This window comes from Alternaria burnsii, assembly GCF_013036055.1.
Source record: "Alternaria burnsii strain CBS107.38 chromosome Unknown 730, whole genome shotgun sequence".
In the NCBI taxonomy this organism is placed as follows: Eukaryota; Fungi; Ascomycota; class Dothideomycetes; order Pleosporales; family Pleosporaceae; genus Alternaria; species Alternaria burnsii.
This window is the reverse complement of record NW_024066110.1, coordinates 1,079,170-1,107,119: the sequence shown is the minus strand read 5'-3', so window position 1 is coordinate 1,107,119 and position 27,950 is coordinate 1,079,170. Positions and strand designations below refer to the sequence as shown.

At 51.2% G+C, this 27,950-nt stretch overlaps 11 protein-coding genes across 11 annotated transcripts; 6 read left to right on the top strand and 5 right to left on the bottom strand.

Annotated features, from left to right (window-relative positions):
* Positions 1 to 85: 85 nt before the first annotated feature.
* On the bottom strand, positions 86 to 256 carry GT037_003783 (uncharacterized protein; the record flags this gene model as incomplete). The annotated part of the gene is made up of 1 exon (XM_038928830.1): positions 86 to 256. One exon carries the CDS (start codon positions 254 to 256, stop codon positions 86 to 88), a length of 171 nt encoding a protein of 56 aa, XP_038788537.1.
* Positions 257 to 1,169: 913 nt separating this feature from the next.
* Positions 1,170 to 1,841, top strand: GT037_003782 (uncharacterized protein; the record flags this gene model as incomplete). Its single annotated transcript, XM_038928829.1, has 1 exon — positions 1,170 to 1,841. One exon carries the CDS (start codon positions 1,170 to 1,172, stop codon positions 1,839 to 1,841), a length of 672 nt encoding a protein of 223 aa, XP_038788536.1.
* A 613-nt stretch (positions 1,842 to 2,454) lies between these two features.
* On the top strand, positions 2,455 to 3,767 carry GT037_003781 (uaa transporter; the record flags this gene model as incomplete). The annotated part of the gene is made up of 2 exons (XM_038928828.1): positions 2,455 to 2,657; positions 2,717 to 3,767. The coding sequence occupies 2 exons, from the start codon at positions 2,455 to 2,457 to the stop codon at positions 3,765 to 3,767; spliced, it is 1,254 nt and encodes a 417-aa protein (XP_038788535.1).
* A 635-nt stretch (positions 3,768 to 4,402) lies between these two features.
* GT037_003780 (uncharacterized protein) lies at positions 4,403 to 4,809 on the top strand (the record flags this gene model as incomplete). The annotated part of the gene is made up of 2 exons (XM_038928827.1): positions 4,403 to 4,576; positions 4,636 to 4,809. Coding segments are annotated over 2 exons (348 nt in total), but the record flags the coding sequence as incomplete, so codon positions are not given.
* A 609-nt stretch (positions 4,810 to 5,418) lies between these two features.
* On the bottom strand, positions 5,419 to 7,261 carry GT037_003779 (long-chain-fatty-acid-ligase; the record flags this gene model as incomplete). Its single annotated transcript, XM_038928826.1, has 2 exons — positions 5,419 to 5,732; positions 5,812 to 7,261. The coding sequence occupies 2 exons, from the start codon at positions 7,259 to 7,261 to the stop codon at positions 5,419 to 5,421; spliced, it is 1,764 nt and encodes a 587-aa protein (XP_038788533.1).
* Positions 7,262 to 8,079: 818 nt separating this feature from the next.
* On the bottom strand, positions 8,080 to 9,132 carry GT037_003778 (ribosomal protein l13; the record flags this gene model as incomplete). The annotated part of the gene is made up of 5 exons (XM_038928825.1): positions 8,080 to 8,218; positions 8,272 to 8,530; positions 8,619 to 8,672; positions 8,846 to 8,978; positions 9,109 to 9,132. The coding sequence occupies 5 exons, from the start codon at positions 9,130 to 9,132 to the stop codon at positions 8,080 to 8,082; spliced, it is 609 nt and encodes a 202-aa protein (XP_038788532.1).
* Positions 9,133 to 13,244: 4,112 nt separating this feature from the next.
* On the top strand, positions 13,245 to 16,427 carry GT037_003777 (uncharacterized protein; the record flags this gene model as incomplete). The annotated part of the gene is made up of 6 exons (XM_038928824.1): positions 13,245 to 13,507; positions 13,561 to 13,575; positions 13,623 to 14,381; positions 14,435 to 15,046; positions 15,097 to 15,478; positions 15,531 to 16,427. The coding sequence occupies 6 exons, from the start codon at positions 13,245 to 13,247 to the stop codon at positions 16,425 to 16,427; spliced, it is 2,928 nt and encodes a 975-aa protein (XP_038788531.1).
* Positions 16,428 to 17,681: 1,254 nt separating this feature from the next.
* GT037_003776 (uncharacterized protein) lies at positions 17,682 to 19,599 on the top strand (the record flags this gene model as incomplete). Its single annotated transcript, XM_038928823.1, has 4 exons — positions 17,682 to 17,810; positions 17,864 to 17,998; positions 18,048 to 18,892; positions 18,954 to 19,599. The coding sequence occupies 4 exons, from the start codon at positions 17,682 to 17,684 to the stop codon at positions 19,597 to 19,599; spliced, it is 1,755 nt and encodes a 584-aa protein (XP_038788530.1).
* A 383-nt stretch (positions 19,600 to 19,982) lies between these two features.
* On the bottom strand, positions 19,983 to 21,127 carry GT037_003775 (endopolygalacturonase protein; the record flags this gene model as incomplete). Its single annotated transcript, XM_038928822.1, has 2 exons — positions 19,983 to 20,696; positions 20,744 to 21,127. 2 exons carry the CDS (start codon positions 21,125 to 21,127, stop codon positions 19,983 to 19,985), a joined length of 1,098 nt encoding a protein of 365 aa, XP_038788529.1.
* Positions 21,128 to 22,267: 1,140 nt separating this feature from the next.
* Positions 22,268 to 23,969, bottom strand: GT037_003774 (uncharacterized protein; the record flags this gene model as incomplete). Its single annotated transcript, XM_038928821.1, has 2 exons — positions 22,268 to 22,464; positions 22,526 to 23,969. 2 exons carry the CDS (start codon positions 23,967 to 23,969, stop codon positions 22,268 to 22,270), a joined length of 1,641 nt encoding a protein of 546 aa, XP_038788528.1.
* Positions 23,970 to 26,473: 2,504 nt separating this feature from the next.
* On the top strand, positions 26,474 to 27,900 carry GT037_003773 (chitinase 1 precursor; the record flags this gene model as incomplete). The annotated part of the gene is made up of 2 exons (XM_038928820.1): positions 26,474 to 27,055; positions 27,109 to 27,900. The coding sequence occupies 2 exons, from the start codon at positions 26,474 to 26,476 to the stop codon at positions 27,898 to 27,900; spliced, it is 1,374 nt and encodes a 457-aa protein (XP_038788527.1).
* Between the last annotated feature and the right edge of the window lie 50 nt (positions 27,901 to 27,950).

The following is a 27,950-nucleotide window of genomic DNA, read 5'->3' as shown; positions in this document are numbered from 1 at the left end:
TTATATTCGTCGCCATCTGCATTTATGCCTCTAGTCATGGAGGCCACGACAAACGTCAACAAAAAGCATGGATTTGCTTAGTTTCTTACTTGCTGTTACTGATGGATACCATGGATTGTCTGGAGCATTGTTTACTTTTCTTTCTATTGTCGAGAGAGATCTGAGTGCACGCTGAGCGGCTCACGAATGTCATGACGTTATGGCCTTTGATATCCGGATAGTACATCTGCTCATGGGTAGCAGCTCTGACATCCATCTTTGGGTTTTCTTGGCGAAGAAGAGCCGGAGAAGAACTGAGATGATTCTCGCCATCTCCTGGTCTCTACCACAACACTCCGATGTACCTTCTTAATCACTCTCTCACTCCTTGCCCGAACACCTTCCCCCTTGCTTGCTCTCCCTACCGACACTCCGATATAACCAAACAACATCTATTATAAATATCTAGAATTCTATGATGCTAGTGTCTAAATTCTATGCGTGATGCTGTGCTTGCGAAAGCTTGAGGGTGATGCCGGCCAAAGGAAGATAAGGTTAGCATTGCACGTGCAAAACGAGGCTGTCCGAACCGTTGGACCCTTCAGGCGGAGTACGTCATTAGTGCCTCGCTCGGACGAAGCACCTGCGCAAGACGTCCGGTCTGTGCCACCCTGCACCTTGTGAAGTCAGCTGTAGAGGCAGCGTTGAAGAAGCTTGAGGCGAAACATTCCACGGTACATGTACTTGCAACAGCAACAAGTCGAGAGGAAATTGTCGCTGCACACGCTGTATAATCCTTCCCCCACGCCCCATACGGTGAGGTTCGGCGGGCAGGGCTCGCTAATCCTTCCACTGTTCTGTGCTTGCCTAGACCAGGATCGCGCCCAGGGATTGGTAGACTAGGGCACTAAGGGCAGAGACAGATTTGGCACCCGACTGATTTCCGAAGGCTGGGATGGCAGCTGTTTCTTTTCAGGAGCTATGCTCTTCTAGGAAGGGGTGCATGATGGTTAAAGATGATTTCTTGACCGCATGTTCCCTCTCTTCTTCGCTTCTGCTCCTCCACACTGAAATCCTTACTCGACGACTTTACTCCCAGCCGGCACTGTACGGAACCACAGTTTGAAGAATACAAGACTTGCTACGACCCGCACACCAAACACTACTCTGAACTGAGTACCACTCCAGCCATGGCGCCTATTCAAACGCAGACAATCACACCCCACCAATTCACCAACCCAGTCACAGTCATACGGGCCTCGGGACGCATATCCAAACCACCAGCGCGCTCAACACGCACACAGACCAAAGCACTTCTATCTCACTCGCCACAAATACCTACCGCACATCCAGACATCGACATTAGTCTGCTCCGCAATAAACTCCTCCTTCAGTGCCGACAATACATTCCCTCTGAGCTTCTTCATGAAGCCCTGGCAGACGGCATCTATTCTCGCGCGACACACTGGATTACGCCTTCTTCCAACGCAGCCTCCAAGTTCGGCAAGCGAAAGCGCTACTGTGTTCTGCACAGCTCAAACTTCACCTTCCAGTCCATGGGTAGCGCGTGGGAGGCGCGGATCCTATCTGGGGGTAGCCATCCAATCGATGCAGGAAATGGTGTAGTCATTTTCGTCAAGGAGAGGAGAGAATGGGACGCGTTCATGGCGGGGTACAGAAGGCAAGGAAAGCGAGCGGGGCAGCTGATGAGGCTCAAGCAGAAGGATACTGAGCGAGGATGGAGGGACGCGTGGAAGAGGAAATGCGGGATGGAGGAAGGTGGCGGCAAGGAAGTCAACGCTGGGCCCATGTGGGTGCTAGTGAAGAGCGCTGTTGCGAAGATTGTCAGAGGTGAGGCGTGAGCTGCATTCTGGCTGGCTCTTGGGGAAAAGTGGGTTTTGCATCTGCTGGCGTTTGGCGCGTTTTTCTGGATCAACTCTAGCGAGCATTTACGACCTTTATGACGGCTGGAGCGGTACGCTTTGGGGCTTTGACGCTGCTTGTAGCCACTGCCTAGATGGATATCTACTCAGGAACTGACTGGTATATTGAAGCGAAATTTGAATCGAAATACACAAGCTTCTCCCAGACGTGTTGTGTGTCTACTCACACCAGCTCGCCGACAGACCGAGTGAAGCGTCGCCCCCGCATCGATTGAATTAGCGAAGTGGGTATCCCTGAGGCTCAAACATGGCTCGTGCCGCTCATTTAGCTCCGTCTTAGCTCCGGGCCCTTGATGCCACGGTTGAATCTTTGGTCAATGCAATGTAAATCTAAAGCCAGGTGTACTTTGTCGCTTTCACCCGCAGTCGCTCTACAAACACCGTCTTGCTGACTTCCCTCTTTGCGCGCTCTTCACTGCGCTGTCCGATCCTTTGTATACGCCAGAACAAGCTATAGTCCCGCCCGCGCGCCCCTTGCACCAGATCATCGCCAATACGTCAATCGAGGGACCACCGTGATAGAGCACCCGCAATGGCAGAAGCAGTCCGACGCAAGGTCAACGAGACCAACGGAGGGGCCAATGGAAATGCGCATCACCAATTAGACGGCGCAGTCCATGCGATCGAGCAGAAGCTGGAGGAGCAAGCGGAGCTCCATGCGCGCAACCCCCAGGAGCAGAAGGAAGCAGGCCTGTTCCAGTTGGTCATTTGCGTCGCCGGTATATACGGGAGTTTGTAAGTCACAGGGCGCGAGGGTAGATTGGATTCGAGGACCCTGACTGACAGCAAGACAGCATGACTTGGGCATGGATCCAAGAGCGGTTAACGACCACCACCCACGGTCCCAACAACGAACGCTTCACATACTCCATCTTCCTCAATACGGTTCAATCTGCGTTTGCTGCCATGACCGGCCTCCTATATCTCAACCTCTCCGCGAAGAAAGACTCCAGAACCGGCCTTCGCAAAGTGCTCCCTATATTCCCTTCCAAAGACATCCTGGTGCCGCTCCTTGGAATCGCCGTCACCTCGTCGCTCGCCTCTCCCTTCGGATACGCAAGTCTGAAGCACATCGACTATGTCACCTTCATCTTGGCTAAAAGCTGCAAGCTGCTACCTGTCATGTTCCTCCACATCTCGCTCTTCCAGAAGCGGTACCCAATGTACAAGTACGCTGTCGTTGGTTTTGTAACACTGGGTGTAGCCGTCTTTACCTTGCACAGCCCGTCAACTGCGAAGAAGGCCGCCAAGAAAGGTGTCAGTGCGGACGCGTCGCAAACCATCGGTCTTGTTCTACTCGGTGTCAATCTACTTTTCGACGGTCTGACCAACACAGTTCAAGATCACATCTTCAGCAGTTTCAAAGGCTTCACTGGGCCCCAAATGATGTGTGCGCAGAACATCATGTCTACAGCATTGACAGTTTCATACCTACTCATCACCCCGCTCCTCGCTTCCACTCCCCTCGCTCCCTGGATCGGACTCGACCCCCGTTCTACCTCCGGTGAACTCTCCGACGCGCTGTCTTTCATAACCACCTACCCCGCTGTAGGCTGGGACGTCCTCATGTTCTCAGCCTGTGGCGCTATAGGCCAGGTTTTCATCTTTCATACCTTGGCTCACTTCAGCTCGTTGCTGCTTGTTACTGTCACAGTTACGAGAAAGATGTTGACAATGGTTTGGAGTGTGTGGTGGTTTGGCCACGAGATTACAGGCATGCAATGGCTTGGTGTTGGGCTGGTCTTTGGTGGAATTGGCGCTGAGGCTGCGGTGGGGAGAATGGAGAAAGCGAAGAAGGCTGCGGCCAAGAAGAAGGGGGAAGAGGAAGAGAGAAGGAAGAGGTAGACGATCCAGGCGTTTTTGCTGGATCCTGGCACATAGAGCAGTTTTGGCATGTTCATTTCGTTAGAGTAACTGACGATAGACTTTTCATTTGAAGTGGATATAGAAAAGATTGTTTTGTCAAATACGTATCTCAAAGTGCTGGGAGCCATCTCAGGCGATCTGTGTTAAGTGAGCCTTACTCAGCGATATCACAACATCACTAAGATCTCACCGCTTGCGGGGGAAATGTCTACACTTCCTTCAACTTCCGTCTTCTGCAAAGAGAAACACATACACAATTTTCGATGCTGTCGATATGATAGGATCGACACAACTACTACCAAGCTTCGAGATGCCGTATTTGCTTACCGGGGTCTTGATGGTGCAAATGTGGGTGAATGATGTGTTTGTGGTTGATCGGTCATAATAGAAATCCATATCTGCTTTCAGGCCGACCTTCATTCTTAACGGTAAAAACATCGAGTGCATGACAAAGGCCGTTTGTAAAAGGTAACGAAGTAGCACAATCAGGCTGAGCCTTACTCATTTGCACCACCACTCTTCGATTACCCTGCCTTCTCTTCCCCGACTTCAACACTCATTTCCCACCCAGATATTCTATTTCCAATATTTACCTAGACAACGTGCTCTGAACGATGTCAAATGAACCTCTTCTGCCTTCCTATGGTGCGGCGACGCAGCGCACCCGCCCCAACGAATATCGACTCGTCGTAAAACACACTCATGCCTCACGCGCGCTGACAGAGACTATCTGTGCACCCGTCTTCTTGATCAGCGCCATCTTGGCTACTGTCTGGGCCACAGATCTCGTAAGTAGAACTCTAATTCTATCATCAACCTTTAGAGTATACGTATTGATATCATATAGTTTAAGGCAACACCAACTGGCTCTGCACCCCTTCTCCCATACTTTGCTTCCCTGTCTCTCGTAATATCTACATGTTTCTGGACTGGTTATCTCATCACTACCGCTAGCGATAACGTCGGTGGCCCGGTGCTGCAGAGGAAAGTAACAATTGGTGTTGCAGTTGTGGGAAAATTGGTACTTGCAACGGCTGATATAGTGATATGGCAGACATATAAGATGCGGTATGAGGGGCTTTAGACACCAAATTGGGTAGTTGTGTTCATGGCAACGCAAGCTTGGTTTGATGTAGTGTTCTTTTGGGGTCAATGGGTGGGTGTTGTGAGAATATTGATACCTAGTCGCGGGATGGACAGTGAATGGAGCAATGAAGTGACCAGAACACGTGGAGGCATTCGTGTAGGAACTATCAGGTTGGCATATGCTATGGCTGCTGCCTCTGCACGTTTAACGTTTTTATTGTCGGTAGCCAGCGCGTCGAACACAACGTCACAAAAGGTACATAAACTTGCTGCTGCTAAACATCTTGCTCGTATTCACGAGAGAAGAGGACGATGCGTCTTTCGAACAAATCTCGTATCACTGTTGTTTGGCCAAAAATGACTGAGCATGGTATTGGAATTAGCACTCATCTCACATGACTGACCTTCTGTATATATTTAACCTACATCCTGCGTCGGTTACTTTCCTTCTCATCATGCTTTCGCATGTTCTCATATGTGACGCGGCGCGTACATGTACGTGGCACATATCGCAAATAGACACAATATATCCGTTAAACCAAGTCTACTCGACACTGCCCTTCTTCGCCCACTCCCTAAGAACGTTCTTCTGAATTTTACCCGTACTCGTCTTAGGCAGCTCTTTCACAACCACAACCTCTCTGGGTACCATAAATCGACTGATATTACTATTCTCCTTAGCCCATTGGATCACTTCTTGACCCAAGGTTTCGCTGTTCGTTCCGTCCTTCGTGGTAACGAAAGCCTTGGGTCGTTCGCCCCAGTGCGAATCAGGAACGGCGCACACGCCGACTTCGAGAATGGAGGGGTGAGTAGAAAGCATAGCTTCAAGAGCTACACTCGATATGTTTTCACCACCTGTGAGATGCATTGTCAGTATACCGTTCTAAAGAGAATACGCAAACACAGGACGATTTCAGGAGATGCAACAACATACCACTAATAATGATGTCCTTCGCCCGATCCAGAATTTGGATTGCGCCATCTGGATGCCAAACCGCCAAATCGCCCGTATGCAACCAGCCACCTTCCCACAACTTACGCGTCGCCTCGGCATCCTTGTAATATCCTTTCGCGCAGATGTTGCCCTCGAAGATGACTTCGCCTATCTCTTTACCGTTTCTTGCTACGTCGATGAGAACGCCCTCTGGCTGCTCTGTCTTGATGACCCGCGTCGCTTTGCCGACGATGAAACCATGACCCTGTCGTGCCATACGATCGTATTTGACTTTCTCCGGAAGTATATCCCATTCAGGCATATGGTAACCTTTTGTGATTGGACCGTAGGTTTCCGTAAGGCCATAGACGTGTACAGGATTCAAGTTCAGATTTGACATCTGTTCAAAAAGCCAGGCGCTTGGTGGGCTTGCCGCTACAGTCACTCTCACTGATTGAGGTAAACGTTCTGCTTCTTTTGCCGCGCAAAGGAGGGTGTTGACAGTAGGCGCAGCGTTGAAATGCGTGATACCTTCTTCCTTGAGTAGGCGCCAGATCTCTGGGTAATCAATCTTGCGGAGGCAGTAGTGTGTTCCTCGCACGGCAGTTACAGACCATGGGAAGGTCCAACCGGTGGCATGGAACATGGGAAGAGTCCAAAGATACTTTGCACGGCCTGTGTGATAGTTTAGTCCGGATTCAATAACATTGCCCATTGCAGCGAGGTAGACGCCGCGATGTGTATATTCGACTCCCTTTGGTCGTGCCGTTGTCCCACTAGTGTATGCAAGTGCCATGACATCCTCCTCGTCCTTTGCCTGCGCCTCTAGACCAGCCCAGCCTTTGCCGCCCTGTTCGATATCGTACTTCAGTCCTTCGAGTACTGCATCGTCGAAAGGGCCTGAGAGCTCGCCTTCGGTCGCGTCCGTATCAGTATCGACCAATATCGGTATGCTTGGTCTCTCTTTCTTGTACTCGTCCAATAATCCCACAAACTCGGCATCCGCAATAATCATATCAACATCCGAGTGCTGGAAAATGTAGCTGATGTCATCGTGCTTCAATCGATAATTGATCGCGACATTGACACCTCCTGCCGCTGCGATGCCGAATGTGCTCTCCAAAAAGGCTGGAGTATTTGTCGACAGTATACCGACTCTCTTATATCCGTGTTTCCTCAGATAGTATGCCAGCCCTCGTGCGCGATCCGCAGCTTCAGCGTAGGAGCGCCGTAGGATCTTGTTGTTTGCTGTCTTGTGGTATATTGCCGTCGCGTCGGGCTCGATTTGCGCCGCGCGCCAGAGAAACCATGTGGGGCTGAGGGTGTGAAAGTTGTGTCGGTGATGGTATTCGTGGCTGTCGCCAGGATGGATAGGTGGAGGTCCGGGGACAGGGTTCGCTGAGGTGAAGTGCGACGCGAGTTGCTTCAGACGGTCTTTGGCCCCCTCCATTGTATCTGCACGGCAATGTAGTGGTCTATGGGTACAACGACAACTTATATACGCGTAACAGAAATACCGATCTACAGATTGGTCCAGGCTGAGCTGAAGCTATAGACGCAAGAGTGCGGAGTAGCTCCGCTATGGGACGAGATGCGAGAGATGTCCGAGGTCTTGAGCGATCCAAGGTTCACAGGCGCAAACCAAACAAGGGGTAAGGAACGGAGGAAGAAATATATCTCAGCTCTTCTCTAGAGCAGCCACTGCCTGGAAGCGATCTAATACATGTATTGCAGGGTGCAACGGTAGCTGATGTTGAGGCTTACAACCATGGATTGGGGAAATCTGGGGAAGGGTTCCGGTTCCGTTGCGGCACGACGTCACAGCCGAGGTTAACCGTCAGTAAGGCTGTCTACCTTCTCCGTCCTTTCGTGCGTGTCGGATCGGATGCGCATGGTGAGTCCGAGTGCTATGCAAGACACTGTGTCACTTGAAGCGTGCATGTTTTACTCAAGGGGAATCGTAAGTCAATTGACATAACCACAAGTCTATTGCTGAACGCTCAACGCCGTCACCATGCTTTACATCAGCTGGGATTTTTCATTTCGTATTGCTTCTAGCCGGAAGAGTACCTGAAGACACAGCAGACCGACCGCGAAGAGACCCATGAACACGTAAGCACCCTGGTATTGATGTGCTCTTTTAGCCTGGACACCCTTTCAAATGGTCGGAGTATAGTAGAGGAAATAAACATCCCATGAGCCCAATGCAATCCACGCCGAACCACGTCACCGAAACTGAAACCGACACTGTTCATCGACTGCCGATTTCTAGTATCCGAGGGATGTGAGCTCTTGCTGGACCTTGGAGTCGACATTGGCCGTCTTCTTGGCCTCAGCCAACTGCCGTCGGACAGCCTTCTTGCGCTCGTAGTAGGCGGCACCCTTGACCTTCCTGCGCTCCTCAAGACTGTATGTGAATTAGCAAATTTGAACTGCCTGAACTTGGTACATGTGACATACCGGGCAACGACGTCCTGGTACTTCCAGCCGAACTCGTGACCGAGACGACCGACAGTGCAGTACTTGCGTCCGGGCTTGAGCCTCAGTACCCTCAGGGCCTGGGGAACAACGACGCGCTTCTTCTTGTCGTAGGGAGCGGGAACACCCTCGAAGGTCTTCAAGCGCTCCATAGCGGCCTTACCGCGGGGAGTCTTGTGAGGAATCATACCACGGACGGTTCGCCAGAACATCTTGGAAGGAGCGCGGAAGTGGAAGGGACCTGGAGTATGAATTAGCACACGTGCCGTGGCAGGTCACGCATTCGAGTTTTGACTGCGAATGCGCAATGCATGGACAGGAAGACGTACCACCGCGAGTGGGGTTGTAACGGGTCTGCTTGCGCAGGAAAGCAGAGTACTTCACTGTATGACCCTGTCAGTTGCCGTCTTTCCAGAAACATATCCCGAGAGCGCTCAGCCAAAGAGCAAGCACTGTGCATATTGTCGACCACATCGTCTCCTTGTAGCCCCATACTCTCAATTGCACTCCAGGGCTTGCTCCTTGTCTCGCTCGCTCGTTCGGTGAGTGTACGTACACTTGGCGCGGAAGAACTCGCCGGAGATGTTGAGGGCCTCGCATCGCACAACAACGATCTTCTGGCCGTTGAGGAGCTGCTTGGCGACGGTGCTGGCGAGGCGACCGAGCAAGTGGCCCTTGCCGTCGATGACCTGCGTGCGCTGTCAGCGAGACGTTCCATGGAAGAATGCGTATTGTTGACGGAATTGGAGGCTGGCATCGCCGCGGAATGCGAAGGCCAGTACTGGGCATATCGGGTTGCGTCTATCGGGGCGTACGTACAATGACGGGTTCGAAGGTCGACATTTTGCTCGACTCCGGTGTGCTGTGAGGTTAGTTGTCGTGATGGAGAGCTCGAGAGATGCGAATTCCAGGTGGCTCAGGACTAAGCGAATTCAATATTCGACTTTGTGGTGCACGGACCCGTTAGCGTGACTGCCATCTCGAACACCACTCGCACCTGCACATCACCACGCTTTGCACAGCAGCGGCGGCCAGCGCCCCATGAAAACACGATGCACGTCTTGAGCCGTCGTGCATATCTAAGCGGCTTGCTTTCGAACGATTTACGTAGCCTAGCTACTATGGCCATGGCAACCAGTCGCTGCACTTCTGCAGTCTCTGCCCACTACTCTCGCGCCCGGCATGAGAGCACAATACGAGGCTGCATCTGCAGCGAGAACAGTAGGATAGCCATTGCCGCAACAAGGGAAAGGAGCTGCAATCTTCTGGGCAATCGATTTTGAAACACCGTCGTCGTCTTGTACCCGGGTCGAGTTTCCTTTGACAGTTACCGATCCTTCTAATCGTTGCAGCTCCAACACAGGCGGCTTAGCACTTCTGTTACACGGCTTCATCTTACTACTGGATCCGTTACTGTTTCACACAAGAACTGTTTGCAGACTCCATTGGACTTGCCTGGATGATCAGCAGTCTTTGTATTTTGGCCAGATTGTCTTGTCGCGCATGTATATTTGCTTCAACCCGGATAATAGAGATAAGCTCCTTGAACGCTGCTATCTAGGTGTGTTTCTCAACGTTACCTATTCCCTGGGGACTGTCTCGTTTTCACTATGATGTATTGTCGTAATCATTACTATCTCCAAGGAATGAGGGTTTCAAGATTCATAGAGGAACGAATTCGCGATCTTGTGTGCTCTGGTATCTGTGAAAGATTCCAAAAGTCTCATTGAATTGACATAATCGCGTCCTATCGCATGATTGCTGCGCCTGCTTGGTAGTACCGCATTGAGTTTCCGTCACATCATACCCGTTTTCGGCAAGCACAACTTCATCAAGCTCTTGCAGCCTCTTCTGCGGCATCTATTCGCTGCAACCTTAAGGAATGATAACAGCACCTGCCACGCTCTACTTCGCAACAAAACCTTCCAGAGCAGTGAGATATCATTTCAAGATTCGTAGTAATGGTCACGCTCAGTCCCCTCTCACGTGGTTCTTCAGCGGTTTCCCCATGACTGAGGACAGACGTGTACCAGTTCTATATAAACAAGGAAGAAACCGCGTGTAGCCTACAGCAAAGAAGCAGTTTTACATGTCGGCCACATTACAGCCGGATAGGGGTACTGAATCGATATTCCTAAGACCAGTCTTCGTAGACTTGTACAGACGGTTGATGATAGCCGCGCAAACCCGAGCTAGTACTTCATGACCATTTGGCTCTATTTTCCATGCTGGAGAAGAGTGTTGCATTTGCGACAACCAACAGACTGCACCGGTCTCTCGTTTGCTTCCCAACAAATTCACTTTCTGTGCACGGCCAGGATAGCCATTAATTCATCACATAGAGTATGATAAATCATGGCTGAAGCCTAGCCGTCCACTTCCGGGCTCATCGTATCTTCCAACTTACGTTCAAAGCACAATCTTCAGTCCTAAGTTTTTCCATGATCGCCCTTATGTATGGTCACACAGAGCCTATGTTTGGGATTCCGCTCGGTGATATCGAGTCCAGAACTCTCCATTTCGACTAACGCTTTAGTGGGTGTGGCTGCCGCACCAAGTCGGAGGACTGGAACTGTCCTGGCCACCGGATCGAGATTGTCGACTACGTCAATGCGTAGAGAAGACGTTCCACTGGCGGATCTTAGACTGGTTCAGTTTGGCCGAAGTCGGATTTGCGAGAAGAAACAAGACTAATATAGGGCTGAAGCTTGCATCGGCTACAGTGTTCTTGAGCCTGAGGTTCATTGGTAGTGGCAGACGTAGCAAATGTACAGAATTTTCGTTCAGGATTACCATCAGATTACAGGATGCGCTGATCATTAAGATACGGCGGCTCGATGACGGTCTTACTACGGATACGAAGCTTATGTTGTCGATCGAACGAAAAGTCCAGATCTGCAGTGAACGTCACATCTCAGCATCCCTAGGCAATCGCATATTCTGAGGATTCGCAACACGACAGTTGTTTCGAAATTTGGCATTCCAACCATGAAGTTTGAACGACCGGCGATCGGTCAGTTTGCTGTTTCTTTTACGTATGAGCCCGCACACACGTATTGCCAACTTATGCTCTTGCGGGAGCTAACCACGTGGTCTGTGTCGCAACAACAGTTTGCTTCACGCGCCACACCTTGATGCGATCACGAAGCAGACCCCAGGCATTTTCTGCTTGGCATCATGCACACAATCTCCCCTCGAGGATTTTCAGCCACGTTTCACAAGACTGCGCCATACCTTGGCCATACGCCCCACCAAATTTGCGCCACTCCTGAGTCTGCTTGGCTCATTTCTGTTGGCCCAAGTGAGCAGACGCAGGAGACATCGTACGTGTTTGCTCTTGGCCATGTGGCTAGTGCTGTGGCTAAAGCCTGACCAGACGAACGGCATTCGTATTGGACTTGATGTGACCTGCATGATGGTGAGCGAAAATGGGGTGCTCTAAGCGAGTTGCTGAGTCACCCGGAAGTCGGCACATGTGATTCAAGATAAGCACCACTAAAAAGCGTAGGGTGTTCCAATTACCAACGTATAAGCGTCGATAATTGGAAGCATAGTAATGCCAAGGGGCCTCGGTATGACATGGCTGCATTGTCGGTATCTCCGACAGCAAAGGAATTCGCATACTGTACATACGGATATGTGGTGAGTGACCCGATGGACAAGCATCGCAAACGGGTATATACGAATCAACCGACATGCTGCCGGGAGCAACTGCAGGAACCGCTACTGCTTGAGCAGAGCCTGCTCTTTCAGGACATTCCGTATCTCAAAGGATTATACTTGGCGGGTCCAATACGCTCGTTCTCTTAGCAGAATGTATTCATGGGGAAACTGAAGCGGTAGCCGGCCCCACCGAGCGCTCGAGCAAATCGATGGTGGTGACCAACCGACATTGGAAAAATTGGGAGGAGTCCAGGACTGTGGTTCGTACCGGCATTACCATGGTGACAGCTGGGCTGCTCTATAAATTCATCACGTTGAAGGCACCTTCTCGTTTGGAATACGGTCAATGGCAGGGCAGGGCTTGGGTTTGTTACGTTTGCTCGCCGGTGTACAGCAGGTAATGGCAAGGGTCACCAGCCGCAGTCAAGCCACGCTGTCACGTTCATGGCGACTTTATCCGGCGCTAAGATCTGTCGCGCAAGGCTGGTGCGAGCGGGGAGACAGGCTTTCGGTAGCTCGCCCTGGACGAGAGCCCGAGACAGCCCACGGCTGGGGTGAGTAATTGTCCTCGCTTGGCTGTATGACGGAACCGAGTTTGGTGGCGGCTGATCGTTTCTCGATAGAGAGGCTTTAGAGCGCACGAGGAATATCGGGGAACGAACAAGTTGCAACGGATTGGCGGATCAGACAACTAATGCAGGTTTGGTGTGCAAAAAGCCATGGAGAAGGCTCGGCTTCGCTTGGATGCAGGGCTCTACAACACCTTGGGTGGCGTGGGTGGCGTCTCAGCAGGACCCCCCACCAGGTGTCTCAACCCATAGGCGCTGCAAGGTAGCAGCCAGCAGCGGTATGACGCCACAGGGTAGAGGTCAGCATTGCTGTGCTTGACGACTTGGCGACTCTGGTCTTTGTGAATGGAAACGTCGAGAGGTGGGGCCAGGCAGGTGGCGGTGTGCATGCTGTCTGAGCAGAAGCTGTCGAGGACGTGTTATGAAGCCTTGGGGCAGTCAATAAAGGCAGACAGGTGCGGTCGCCGAGATGAATGCACCAATACTGGGCTTGGCTCGCAGGTGAGAAGTGAAAAGCGGACGACTCGGCGGAGTCCAACGATTCGATTCCGGCGTGCAAAAGGGCGGGACGGTGCCATGCGACGGCGCTAGCCTAACTCTAATCCTTGACCCACAAGCTTCTCCGCCGTCTTCACACCCCTGTCACGAGCATCCACCACTTTTGCTCTTAGTCGCAGCGTTCCCCCCCAGCCACAGCTGGCCACATTCTCCTTCCCGACACCCATGACTTCTCCGGCCCTCACAACAACTGAGAGCCTTCCAGCAGACGCGGGCCGCTCGGGCCCCTTCGACAATCACCAAGAAGACGTCTCTGAGTTTGGCGAGGAAAACTCGGAAACCAATGACGTAGGGGATGATCAGGCACCGAAACCGCAACCCCAGAAGCGGCGTCGTGTGACGCGTGCTTGCGACGAATGTCGACGCAAGAAGATCAAATGCGATGGCAAGCAGCCATGCACCCACTGCACCGTCTACAGCTATGGTACGTGTCCCGCTATCTTGAAATTGCCCACCTTGGACACATGCTAACGCTCCGCAGAATGGTAAATATTATGTCTGTCTGCAAGTAGCCTGTAACACCTGTAATTGACACTCTACCAGCACATATGATCAGCCCTCGAATCGCCGCCGCAATGCGACTCCCCAGTATATCGAGGCTCTGGAGAGCCAGCTCAAACGTGCAAAAGCGCTGCTTCACGTCGTCCTGCCCACGGTCGATTTGAATGACCCCGCCATTGACGCCCACCTTCAGAATGGCTTGCTACCACAGCTGCCACAACCGGCTCCGCGGCCTCCAGTGATGCCTGGAGACCCTCGGATCCCGCACCATCAAGGACCAGTCCACGGTGACGAACAGCCAGATTCCCATCTTGAGGCCATGGTCAAAGCCACTGGCCAGCTTGATCTGGATGAGGAGGGCAATTGGGATTATCAGGGTCATTCCTCAGGACTCAGCTTCATGAGGGGTCTAAGACAATTTGATGATATGTTCCAAATCCCTTCGGACGAGTCGCCGTCTCTCCGCCACCGAACCATGTCCCATGAACCGCCTTCTCCTAGTTCCCTGTCCATCACTGGATCTACTGCAGGACCTGTCAACGTGCCTTTACCCACTAAGGCAAATGCGCGCATCCTCTGTGACAGTGCCATAATCCAGTATAGCGCTATGCTGCGCGTTGTTCATCTTCCTACCTTTTACAAGCAGATGGACCGCCTCTATCAAGTCTCTTCTGAGAACTACGGCACTGCCGAGACCAGCTTCCTGCCCTTGTTCTATTCTGTCTTGGCCTTGGGCAAACTATACTCAGAGAATGATATAGCGACTGATGTAGCAAGCTATGACGTGCTTACCGACGAGGGGTATGCACCACATTTTCCAGACGCCCCTTTTTGCAGAGGCTAACGTGCCACAGACTCAAGTACTTCAAAGCTTCGCGCCAACTTTTGGACATTACTGACTGCAGAGATCTTACTTCGCTTCAAGCCATCATTTTCATGATCCAGTTTCTGCAATCATCTGCGAAGCTCAGCACGTGCTATGCATATATCGGCGTTGCTCTACGCTCAGCTTTGCGCATGGGTTTACACCGGTCTTTCAATGTCAAGTTCAACCCTATCGAGGCGGAAACGCGCAAACGAATTTTCTGGGTAATTCGAAGGATGGACACGTATGTGGGAGCAATGCTTGGTTTGCCACGCTTTCTGGATGACGAGGACATTGACCAGGAGTGGCCAATCGAGGTGGATGACGAGTATATTACGGAGACAGAAATTCTGCCCATGCCTGAAGGAAGTATTTCAGTCATGGCAGCTTTCAACGCTCACACGCGTCTCGTGCAAATTCTGAATAAGATCTGCAAGTATGTGTACCCAATTAAGGGAACACAATCAGGCGCAAAGAACTCCGTAACCTACTCTGTGGGCTACTCCAAAATTCGCGAAATCGAACAGGATCTTGCGAGATGGCTCGATGAGTTGCCTGTTGCGCTCAAGCCTGGCGGCGATGCCCCATCAATCATTAAAAGGTAAGTTGGTCGCCAACGTCGACTGTCATGGCTGTTGACATTTGTACCAGAGTTCAACAACTTCTTCGCATGGCATTCGGACATGCTCAACTCCTGCTCTATCGGCCATTCCTACACTATGTATCGCAATCATATAACGTCAACACAGTTGATCAAAGGGCGTTCGCTTGCGCTTCTGCATGCGTCAATGTTTCACGTAACATCATCCATATTTCGACAGAGATGCGTAAACGGGGTCACCTGGCTGGGGCATATTGGTTTTCGATGTACACGACATTTTTCGCAATCGTATCGATCCTGTACTTTGTCTTGGAAAACCCGACAAGCTCCACTAGCTTCGAGCTTTTGCGGGACGCTGTTGAAGGCAAAGAAGTCTTGGCGTACTTTGCTAAAAGAAGCCTGGCAGCAGATAGGTGCAGCATTGCGTTAAAGGTAGATGCATTACCAACCACATATATGTAACAGAGCTAACCATATCCTACAGGGCATGTTTGAGCGTCTTCCCGAATCAATTAGGCATGGTGGAGAGATTATTGCTTCAAGGAAACGTCGACAAGGAAGTTCGCCACATACCATGGGAACTCGTCCTACCTTTTTCGCGCAAAACGATGCTGCAGGCCCACGACGTGCGAGCACCTATCCAGACAGTATCCCCAATGTCAAGACTGCCGGTCAGACACAGTCATTCGAATCCCACAACCCGGATTTTGGCAGCCTTGGCCTGGGCTCTTCGTACCCAGCACACTCAGTTTCCAACCCAAACCTTTTCGATGGTGTGCCAGGCCTCACGCCCACATCCTCTAACGATAGTCTGCCAAGTTTTGGTTTGGCTCCTATTCACGATTCGCAACCAACTTCTTCTGCCTTCGGTCCGGCAAGTTTGGGCAATCCCCTGGCTGACCCTTCGGGTCTCAATGTTCCGATCGCAGACATCTCGACTATGATGTTTCCCTCTGCCGATCCGCTCGCCTATCCGAACCAACCAATGACTGCTTTCGAGAACAAGCACCCTCAAGCATTTGACCGCAGCACAGGCACTCCTGTCAGCGGTCACCCCACCCCGCTTCCAACTAGCATGGATCTGAAAGGACATCCCGCCATGTTCGCTCCTACTAGCATGCCTCATGCACCAGCTCGACACATGGAAAGCGAAGCCCAGATTTTTACCTCAATGCCCATGTATATGATGCAAGGTGCCCAGCAATACCGCGGCTATCCACCCCAGCACGGTATGCCAATGCAAGCATCAAACAACATGCCTTTCGACGAGTTGATGCACCAAGAGGATTGGTCACAGTCTTTCATGGACCCTGCGCTTAACATGAACGATGCAAGATCGTCCCTTGGCACTCAGCAGTTTAGTCAAAATGGCTGGCGTTAAAGTGTCGAAACGTAAATGTAAAGTCATAGAACTGAGATCTCAAGGCTCCCCGCTAGTACATAAACTAGCGGAGAGCGTCCAAAGCTCAGTGTTTTCGATCTGTACCAGCTTCGAACACGGATGCCATTCCGTCCGCCTTCTCGCCTTCAACCCACACCACAATAACGGCCGATATTTTTCCTTAGTCTCCTCAGGGTTATAACATGGCGTTTGCGAGTCTACCAAAAGCATTATACCCCATTGTCAACCGGCTGGCACCGATGAGTTAAGCGTTTTCCAACGGTATGCGTAGGGTGAGGACAGAGCCTCACTGACGTAGCTGTGACTTTCCAGTCCGCTACGATCGCGACCTGTCCAATGCATTTTAGCGTTGCTTTTTGTTGCTTTGTTGTTCAAGATCTCATTTTTGAAAGGGCGTTCGACAAGCTAGGCTTTTTGAACATACAGTAGACTTCGCGGCTGCGAGTCTAGGTCGAGCACATTGCAAGAGTGCTTCTTGAGCGAAAGGAAGCCGGATTGGAGGGCCACACTCGTTTCGTCTGACGAGGTAACGAGTTACGTATCAGATTACCAAATTGATCAAGCGGGTACCAGCGTACCACGCATAGCATACAGATCTCGAGGTTAACAATGTAGATGACCGTATGGTGTATTGTTTCCAATCACATTTGACAAACGCAGCAAACATTGATTGTATCATAATATTTTGCGACACAGCAAAGTGAATAATAAGACTAACCGAGCCTGAGGCAGGGTAAGGGACTGAAGAGCCTCAATGACAGCTACCCACCGCCATAGCGGAGCGGGGTAAAGCAATTCCGTCCAGACTTCCAAGGCCGTGCCTAGACCTTACCTTCGGCGCCGATGACCGCCAAGTACCGCTCAACGTTGGCCAAGGGCTAGCTCCAACCATTAGGAATACGGAAAGTAATGTGGAGTAGGAGTTACCGACAACTGGGGTCTTGGTCACCAAGCAGTCGTACTCTGTCCAAGCAATCGTATCTAGCGACCTTCTTAACCGGGGCATCAGTGCTGACGGACTAGGATCTTTTGAATCCTAGCTGGGCATTGGCTAAGAGATTAACAGGTTTATCAGATGTGGTAGTAAATGTAGTTGCAGGACCAAGGAGGATATCGGCTCGTGGGTTATCCGTAGGAAGATGAGTAAAGAGTATATGAAGGTGTGGGGAGTCTGGGGCAGAAGATGTCTAGGAACCTTTCAAACGACCAGTCTGATTGAGAGTCGTTGTCACCATGGTTCACCTATCTTCGCTGTCGATTATTGGTTCTGCATTGGTTGGGTTGAGTAATGCTGCTGCCTTGGGTACTGCGGAAGAGTATGCTGATGGAACGGTGCATGCGAGGATCATGGCAATGAAGACGGTACGCTTTCATTACTGCAATTGAAGTTACTGGTTCTTGACTAACACGGCTAGGCGCAATGGGATGCTGAAATCGCCTCTGGAGAGATGGATAGCACCCGGTATCCCGAACTTGGTTATACGTCGTGTGAGAATGGCTTTGCTGCTGCAGTCCCTGGTGACTCCAATAACACATTCAAATGCCATAATGTTGGTCTACTCGAACTTAGAACGTTTCTCGAATTGCTGACATGCGAAGATCGATCTCTACCATTTCCTTCCACATTCCCTCCTCGGCAGCTCTCAAGGCCAAGGATCCTCTTCCTGGGGTTGGACATCCGAAGCTGGACGCGAGTTCGTAGCAATCGGTCAATTTGATGGCACGGCCTTTGCGGAAATCAGCAGTGAAGGGAAGCTCATCTATCTCGGTCGCCTGCCTCCTTTTGACCCTATCGGATCCCGCTGGCGTGAGATTCGCGTGATGAGGGACTACGCCGTCATTGGTAGCGAGGCCATCAACCACGGTGTTCAGATATTTGACATGAAGAAGTTGCTTGATATCGATGGGAGTGAGCCTGTGAACTTCACCCAAGAGGATCTGACTGGCCATTGGGGGCTGAGCGATGATTGGAATGCCCTCCCGGTTGGCCGGACCCACAACATTGTCGTCAACGAAGAGCTCAACTACGCCGTAGCAGTCGGTTCCGTCGGCGGCAATGAGACTATTCGTGTTCGTGGTGACTTGCCATGCCGAGGAGGTCTAATCTACATTGACATGAGCGACCCAAGTAACCCTACAAGCCCTGGCTGCGCAGCCGCAGATGGATACGTCCATGATGCCGAATGTATCGTTTACCGCGGACCAGACAAAAAATACTATGGGCGCGACATTTGCTATGGCTACAACGAAGACACTCTTACCATTTACGACGTGACCGACAAAGCTGGCAACACCACCAATATCATCTCCCGCACTACATACCCCGGTGCAGAATATGTGCATCAGGGCGTTGTCAATAATGCGACCTGGCAAGAATACCTCTTCCTTGACGACGAATTCGATGAGCGCGATGCCCGCGTTGGGCCCATGACGCAGGGTCTGCCGTAAGTGTTCCTGTATGAGCTGCATATGAGACATAGACTGATTTCGTACACTTACATCTAGTACGACCCACATATTTGACATCAGAGACTTGGAAAATCCGTTCTACTCTGGAAACTACGAAGGAAAACGCCGTAGTATCGACCATAACCAATACGTTGTCGGTGACCATCTCTACCAATCGAACTACGGAAACGGACTAAATGTTCTGGACATTCATTCCATCACGCAGGACCCAAGCGGCAACAGCATTTGTGAAGCAGGCTTCTTTGACATATATCCCGAAGATGACGAGAATGAAGGCGGCGGCACTGTAGCTTTCCTGGGCTCATGGTCCAGTTACGCCAATTTCAAAAGCGGTTTCATCTTCGTACACACCATCGAGCGCGGTAGTTTCGTAGTCAAGATGACTAGTAAAGAGTGTGCGAAGCCAGCAGTTTGCGAGGCAGACTCTTGTCTTGCGTCAATGCGTACAGCAAATGTTGAAGGCAGACTGGACGCTTCGCAGGAATTCTGCGGTAACTTCACGCAGAGATTGATCGATGACGTACAAGTTGTTCCAGAGTTTGCGAGGGAAGCGTGCGCTGGGGAAGATGTGGTGGCGAAGGTCAGTAGTGCATGCGCTTGCGTGCCTACTATTGCCGTGCCGGAGTTACCCAGGACGACGACTAGGGGTCCGGTGCCTACTGTACTGCCGCCTAGGGCGTAGATGGAAGAAGCTGTGGAGACGAAGGATAGCGCTGATAAGCAGAACCCGAGAATCATGATGACGATATCCTGGTTTGGAAGCAAGGTGCGAAATGACGAGAACAACACTCCCATCTGCAACCATTCTACGGAACATCTACCATAATGAACATCATCTTGACCTTGTTTGGAACATTGGTCAACTGTGAGAGCGAGCATACTTCTCTGCGCAATGGACGTAGAACTAAGATCTGCAGAGCAGCATAAGCTGTCGTGGTAGATTGATATATACGGTGAAAAAAAAAATAGATACAAGAGAAAAGGGAAGAGCCACAGGCCCTCCCTGCCACACCTAAACATTACTCCATGATGCTTTTCATCATGCCCCAATCCTCGTCTCAGCACTTAGCAAGAAGCGCCGGTAGGGATACCGGAGCAGCTAGTGCTCTTCTTTCCACCAGTGACGCTGTTGCCAGACCAGGTCCAGTTGGAGCAGCTACCCTTACCGCAAAGGATGTAGATGTCAGTGCCCTTGGCGGCGACAGTACCCTTGACGTTCTGAATAGTGAGGTCAGTGATCGGGACACCGGTAGTGGGCTTGCCAGTGGGGGAGCCGTTCTCGTAGTCTTGCTGGATGACGATACCGTACTTGGCGATGTTCTTGAGAGTGATGTTCTTGTAGGTAACGCCAGAGACGGAACCAGTGGCGCCAGAGACGGTCTTGATGCGGACACCATTGTCAGAGTTGACAATAGTGTTGTCAGAGATGACGACGTTCTTGACTACGTTGTCGCTGCGACCACCAACGGAGCCGATGGAGATACCGTGACCACCAGAGCAGGTTCCACCAGTGAAGTGGATGTCAGTACCGGAGTTGACAGCCAAGCAGTCGTCTTGGTTCTTGATGTTGGCGTTGGTGATGTAGACACCAGTGGAGCTACCAACATCAAAGGCGTCGGTGTTGTGGCCACCGTTGGTCACGTCACCAGCAGTGTTGTCGATGGTGATCTTGTCAAGGGTAAGGTCCTTGGCGCCGTTAACGGAGAAACCCTGGACAGGGGTGTTCTTGACGTTGAGTCCGGTGATGGAGGACGAGGTCATGGAGTGGGCGTAGAAAAACTTGCGAAGTCAGCAAAAGCTCAGTAGAAGTTCTTGGTCCAACATACCTTGGGCTTCTTCTTGCCACCGTTAGTACCCTTGCCATCCCACCACTTTGCACCGTTTCCATCAATGAGGTGGCCAGCAGCACCAACGACCTTGATGTTGGTTCCGGAAACAGAGATGAGGGGACCCTCCCACTCCTTGTAGCCGAATGTGGTGGTGCCCTGGAAGGTAACAGTAGTACCCGACTTAAGCTTCGTCAAGTCAAGAGTGGTTCCTGCTGGGACTGTCATGTCTTTGATGACAATGGCAGTGCAAGAAGCCTTGCCCTTGATGGCGGCAGCAGCATCGGAGAATGTGCAGCTCGCACGAGTGTCCAGGCTCGAAGGAGCAGCAGAGACGAGCGCGCCAGCGCTGAGGAGGAGGGATGTGAGTGCAAAGGCAACCATGATGAATGTAGTTTGGAAAGAGTGATTTTGGAAATGAATGTAAGGCTGTTGTGTGAGAAGTGAATGAATGAGTGACTTGATGAGGCTCCGGAGAGGTGACAGCACCAGATCTTTATACAAGAGCTTCAACGACGGTGGAACGTAGTGATAGGTGGGATAGGTGGGACCATCGGAGGATTCGCACACGACTCGTAGTCAAGCTCGAATCCTTCGAAGCTTGTCACTGCTGGGCAAGGCTTGTCACTACAGAAGTCCAAGGGTCTCCGAGAAATGAGGGCACCAAGCAGATGGCTCTTGCGCGGATGTTTTCGCTGCCTGTAACAGGTGGATCCACGGTACAGGTTGCTCCGCTTCATATGAATGAAACGACACCAGGACTTGATCGCATCGTTGACTTGTTCATTGGCGCAATCGCAAAGCGTCGTCGGCCACTTCAGTCTCCATTTTCGTAAGACTGACCAAGCATACTTGTTGCAACCAAGCATGTGGTTCTCCCGAGGCTCAAGCTTCTGCATCGTGGGAACTCCTGTGGGCCAATATCCGATGTTTGTGTCGAGCCGTGCCAGATTAATGGTGAAACGAAACGGGCCCACAACTGGTCTAGACGCGTGGCGCCGCTGTCGTGTGGCGCGATCATGTCAAACGCCATTGCGAATACGCAACACACGGTAGTAGCGCTTGCAGCCGATTGATGGAATGTCTTCAGCCACTTGGTGAAACAGCCACGCAATTGGAGCGATGTGCAGGATTCACGGAGAATTTTTAGAGTGGAAAGGGCAGTCGCATGACCTCTGGAGCGGTTTCCAAAGGCGAGGTGAAATTAGCGCCCGGCTAGCGTCCCGTCACCGAAAGCATCAGCGAGATCCCGCTGTTGCATGAACTCTCCCTCATCTCATGCTTACTTGCTTAGGTGCATGTCGGAACGCCTCTTCACTGTAGAGCTTCCACGTGCACATGGTCATAACAATTCTTAGCCACACCCGGCTTGCGATACGGTTCGTAATGTCACTTCTCAAGTCCGCAGCCCGCGAATCAGGATAACACGGCAGGGAAGCAATTAGGTATAGCCGTCAATCTCGGATCTACCCCTAAAATTTACACCGCTCCAGATACTATGAGTAATCACTACCACCGCTGTTCCTACGGCTGCCGGACGAAGAAGCCTCGTTGTGGCAAGCCCTCTACGAACAGACCCCAAGCCATCCAGTTGCGCAGGAACACTATCGCCATCCGATGCACCTCTCTTCCAATATCCCGCGCATCTGCCATAGCCGTGTCCGCATCCATGATCATGAAAGCTCCCGTTACAGGTTTCATCGTATAGCAAACCAACCAGTCTAAGTGAAAGCGTACGAAGTCAGTGTGTGTCTCACATGCAGTTCGTATAGAGGCACTTACCAGCGCACCAAAAGAGGTACAAGCAACGCGTTCGATAAACTTGCAGATCCAAGCCTTCGATCCATGGCTCCGCTACCATCTGCACTTCTTTCAGCCCATCGACAGCATTTCCGAAAGCACTTGCCAGGGCCGCCATGGACGAAAGCCGAGACTCATCGTCGATGAATCCTATGCCAATCAATTCGAGGCAGCGCCGCTCTAGTAGCTGTGCGAACTTGTGCAAGTTCGCGGTTGGGATTAGGTCCCCAATGGTATACGCTGAGCCCATAAGAGCTGATGCATAGTACGCTATTCGAGTCGAGATCAGGTCTCCTGGCAAGTCTCGGATAGACTTTCTCGCCTCTTCTGAAATCTCATCCAGAGGAGACTGTGGAAACAGATTCACTCCGACAGGTAGATGAACATCACGACGTGCTTTGAGGACAACACCGTTTAAAAAGTCAGCTGCTGTAGGATATGTGCCTTCCAGATACACGTCGGTTTCCATTCTCTTTATCTCCAGTGGCAGATGAGCCCAGTTATCCTTCTTGTATGTCTCGAACCGTTCTTCCAACAGACATCGTCCAATCTTCGGGATGGTCGGTACTGGTGGTACGTCGAGCGTTCCTAGCGTTGCGAGGATGGCATTGAGTGAGACACTGTCGAAAAGAAGATTGTGGAAATGTGTGGCGTATTTTGCGATGGGAAAATTGGTTACCAATTCTGTCAGAGATGATTTTCCATGCAACACATCACTGGGCGACCCATTCAAGAGCTGGATATCTTCATCCGAGATAGCATTCAGGTGCAGGTCTGCGCTGATGCTGTTGCGTATAACATCCGGATCATCACAATCGTAGTACAACGCAGCATGTCCGCAGTCGTAGAGTATTGTAATTGGCGAACTAGCTGCGTTGTCTTGCGTTCCCAATGTTACTAGTGGTCGAGGCGTGGCATCACCCGTGAAAAACACGGTGTGGTTGCCTGATGGACCGGCTGCTTCACCATCGCGCGTCTCCCATATTACGGTGATCCGCAGATCCTCGAACATGTTTACGAAGTCTCCCTCACTATAAAAGTTCGGTGTATCCCGCGTCTTTTCGCTTGGAAGCCTCCATTCGTGTTGGTGTGTGGTGGAGGCTGCATTGATCGGACCGCCTAACTTGAATGCAAGAAGCGCGACCAAGAGGGGGTGCAAGAAGTCTTTCTGAACGGGCTTTGGTGTAGGACGATCGAGCGAACTAGATGCCAGCTCAGGCGACGAGTATATACTTGCAGCAACACTCTCTACGGTTGTTGAAGCCGCAATCTCCACACTATCTGCAATTCCAAGGGAGAATGCGACAGCCTTTGAACTTTCCAGCGTTTGCGCCAAAACTAGAAACTTCTGCACAAGCGGGACAGCATTTTCCCGTTCCGCGCAGGCTTTTGTCTGCGCACACGCCGACAGAAGAGTACCCAGCATATCACGCCGATACTTCAATTTTCTGGTTGATATCCCAGCCCCCTGTGGTCTCTCCTCCAGTATTCGCGTATGGCGACGACACGCGACTCTGTCTGTAACGACACGCCCAACGAGGCTGGGAGGTATCTGGACAGCGGCGTGGAAGGCGTGTGTTCGTGTCATCTAGGAGTTGAGCAACTTTCGCCGTTTGAAGAGGCTTTGTATAAAGCGCTCAACAAAAGTATAGTCGAGCTACCGGTGCTATGCGTAAGATCCCAAGGAGGCACACTGGAAAAAACACTATGGTCGGAAAATCGCGAGATGAGTACAGCTCTAGAAAGTGAGTAAAGCGGCAGAGAATCCCAGAGAAGTAGATGTTGTTTTCTTACCAAGCTCTTTGACAAGTTCAGCCTCGCCTACTTGAGGCTAACAAGCGGTTTGAGACTGTCAAGCACATGGTAGATGTCCAACACCACGATCAAACAGCCACTCTGCCCTTGCACCCACCCACGTGCCTTTGCTATCTATAAAATCTGCTTTGCCGTCTATCAGCTACAGATCGGCAAATATTGCCTTCATGCTATTATTAAGGTATGCGACCTACTCGTGGTATGATCAGATGGCGCTGAGCTGGGCTGATCATATCTTGTTCTTGATTGGCAAGATTGGACTGCACAACGCTCTCAACAGTCTCGGGTCTGTGAGTTCGTTGTGGCCGCGATCAAACACGTACCTTCAATTTTCTCCCCTTGGAAAACAACCATCTCGCACGATGCCAGACGAAAAACCAACAGGAAGACAGTTCTATTCTTCCCATGTAACTTCCAGATTTCGAATTGAGCAATCGATCATATCCAGTTAACGTCCGTCCGTGATGCTCGTGGCCCTCTATTCAGGTCGTATTTGTCAGGCCCTCGTCGCAATACCATCGTATGCGACACATACGTCAACGCAGAGTGTAGCTGCTGAATTTGAGCACGTCTCATCTCGTTGTCTAAGATCAGTTTGTGATAGATCTCAGCATACCTGGCAGCTTGAGTTGAGGAAGTGTCAATATGAACGAAGACAAAACCATGTTGCGACATGTAGGCAGGGGTTACAGAACGGCTGCTTATGTTCATTGTTCCCATCCTCCATGCAACGAACGCGGCCTCAATATGAGGGATGAGGAAGATGGTAGGGCATTCGATCGGTATGTCGGATGTGGCACAGTCTGGTCGTATCTTCAAGCCACTCGCGACTTCAGAAAGATCGACGTCAACGATGAGGCTTATCAGGGCTCGAGCGCAATGACCAGGAAATTCAGGTAAGCAGAGATGACTCATGAGGCCGAAGTCGCGTCCTCTAGCACTGATGAATCCACCATGCGATGTACGGAATTGTAATCAGATGAGAGCGCATGCGTACTGTAGTTTAGCCTGGTTACCTCCCGACAAGCGCTTGATCTTAGAGATTCTTCATTTGAGCCTACGAGGCATCATGGAAGAAGACACGCAAGACTCGCTTGCGTAGTTGCTTCATGTATCAAAGTCAGTGACTGTTATCATGTAGCTCCTGAAGCTGCCTTGAACAATATGTTCGACTTGTAAGAGCTCTTTCTTTCACTGCTGATAGATTATCTGCCGGGGGTCTGGTCGTATTTCGGGACTCGCTGCAGCTCACTGCCGATAGTTCTTCCGCGACAGACTTCTAGTGCGTACAGTTCGCAGACGTTGCTGTTGATGCGTTCGAGATGGAACCACCGGAAAAGTATGTAAGCATCGAAATAAAGCCGGAAGATCGTCTGCGCGTCGAGGAAGTGGGTTCGTACAGCTTTTGAACCAGGCGATCGGGCTTTTGTTCTACCGTCATCAAAAGCCTCCCCTTAAACGAAAACTGCGGGTTCGTCATCAGCTTACCCGACAGCTCGATTTGCAGGCCCAGAGGCGAAGAGAATAGGGTTGCCGTACTAGGCTAAATCAATCAAGGCTCAAACGTCCATTGCGCGTTCGCACATGGCGTTCATCGTAATGTCAGCCCTGCGGCGTCAATGCGACATGCTGGCAAACTCCGACCTAAGTATCATGTTCAGATCAGGGCAGCAATCGGATGCGACGGGCGCCGCTGTAGAAAATCAAAGGGCACTCTAGACGAAACGAAGAAGACAAGGAAGGACCGACTTTTATACACTAGTAAATAAACTCAGCGCTTGGACTTGGTTAAATTACCCACACCCCAGGAACATCAACGCTTCGGTCCGTATATGTCTGGGGAGTACTGCGCAAAATGGGCTTGGAGAATGGTTGGCGTCCGCCAAAGTCAAGAGCTATTCGCTGTTTCGAGTCAACGTTGCGGCCAAATGTTAAGCTTTACGGCTTGGACACCGACGAAAGACCATCAGCTATAGGGCAGTGGCCAATATGAGAAGTATGTAAGAGCCGCGACCTCTTCAGATAGTGTTTCAATCACCACTCGCACATCCTGCAAGTTTCCCTTCAACCTCTTGTTTGAGTTTTTTTGGCTACTAGCCGTCCTCTCATTTCGAAATGCGTATCTCGAACGCTGCCGCTCTTTTCTCCTTGGCCTCTTTGGCTCAGGCTGCTCCGGCCATTCATAACCACAAGCATGCTCACCCACGTGATGTCGGCTACAGTAGTGGCGTGAAGTACCAGTCTGGTATCTTCTACGTCAACTGGGCTATCTATGCGCGTCAGCACTTCGTCACCGATCTCCCAGCCGACAAGTTGACCAAAGTCAACTACGGCTTTGCGAATGTGAACAACCAGACTGGAGAAGTCTTTCTCACCGACGAGTGGGCCGACATTCAGTACGGCTACCCAGGAGACGTTGCCACTAACAGCACTCAATTGCTTGGCAACTTCAATCAGCTGTTCAAGCTCAAGCAGCAGAACCGCAACCTAAAGGTCATCCTCTCGGTCGGTGGCTGGAGCTACAGGGCCAACTTCAAGCCCGCCCTCGCCACCGAGGCGGGCCGCCAGAAGTTCTGTGACAGCGCTCTCACGCTCATTCAGGATCTGGGAATCGACGGTCTTGACATTGACTGGGAGTACCCAGAGGATGAGACCGATGGTGCTAACTTGGTTGACACCCTACAACGCTGCCGCAGGGTATGTATTCATTTTCAAAACCGTTATTGTCCACCAAGTTAACATATCTTCAGACATTCGACGAGTACGCGATAGTCAACGCGGCGGGTTACCACTTCGACCTTGGTATTTCTGCTCCTGCTGGCCCTTCGCGCTACACAGTCATGCCTGTTGCCGAAATGGACCCATACGTTGACAACTGGAACCTGATGGCTTTCGACTACCAGGGCCCTGGCTTCTCCAACTTCACTGGTCATCTCAGCAACGTTTACCCCAGTTCCAAGAACCCCAGGGCTACAAATGGCTGGGATGTTGTCACTGAGGACTTCGTCCCCTTCAACACCAAGGAAGCCATCGACTACTACAAGGCCAACGTTGCTTCGCCCAGCAAGATTCAGCTCGGTATGCCTCTTTACGGCCGCTCTTTCGCTAACGTTGTCGATCTGAGCAAGGAACAACGCGGTTTGGGCCAGAAGTTCAACGGATCTGGTGACGGTACCTGGGAGCCTGGTACTCTTGACTACAAGGTTCTTCCCCAGAATGGCAGCAAGGTGTACCACGACAAGGAGACTCTGGCCGCCTGGAGCTGGGACCCAGTTCGCAAGCAGATGGTTAGCTTCGACACACCCAAGGTTGCCTCATGGAAGACCGATTACCTTATGCGGGAGGGTCTCGGTGGTGCCTGGTGGTGGGAGTCATCTGGCGATTTTCCCGTCACTGATGACAAGAGCATTGTCGCCACCGTTGTCAACAAGCTTGGTGGTGAAGCAAACTTCAGGCAGAGCTGGAACAACCTTTACTACCCCAAGTCGAAGTACTACAACATCCGCCCTGCGGTGAACTCGACTATTACAATCACCTTTTAGATAGTGAGTCCGGCGTCCTCAATCAGGCAACTCAAAGCCAGTCGATAATT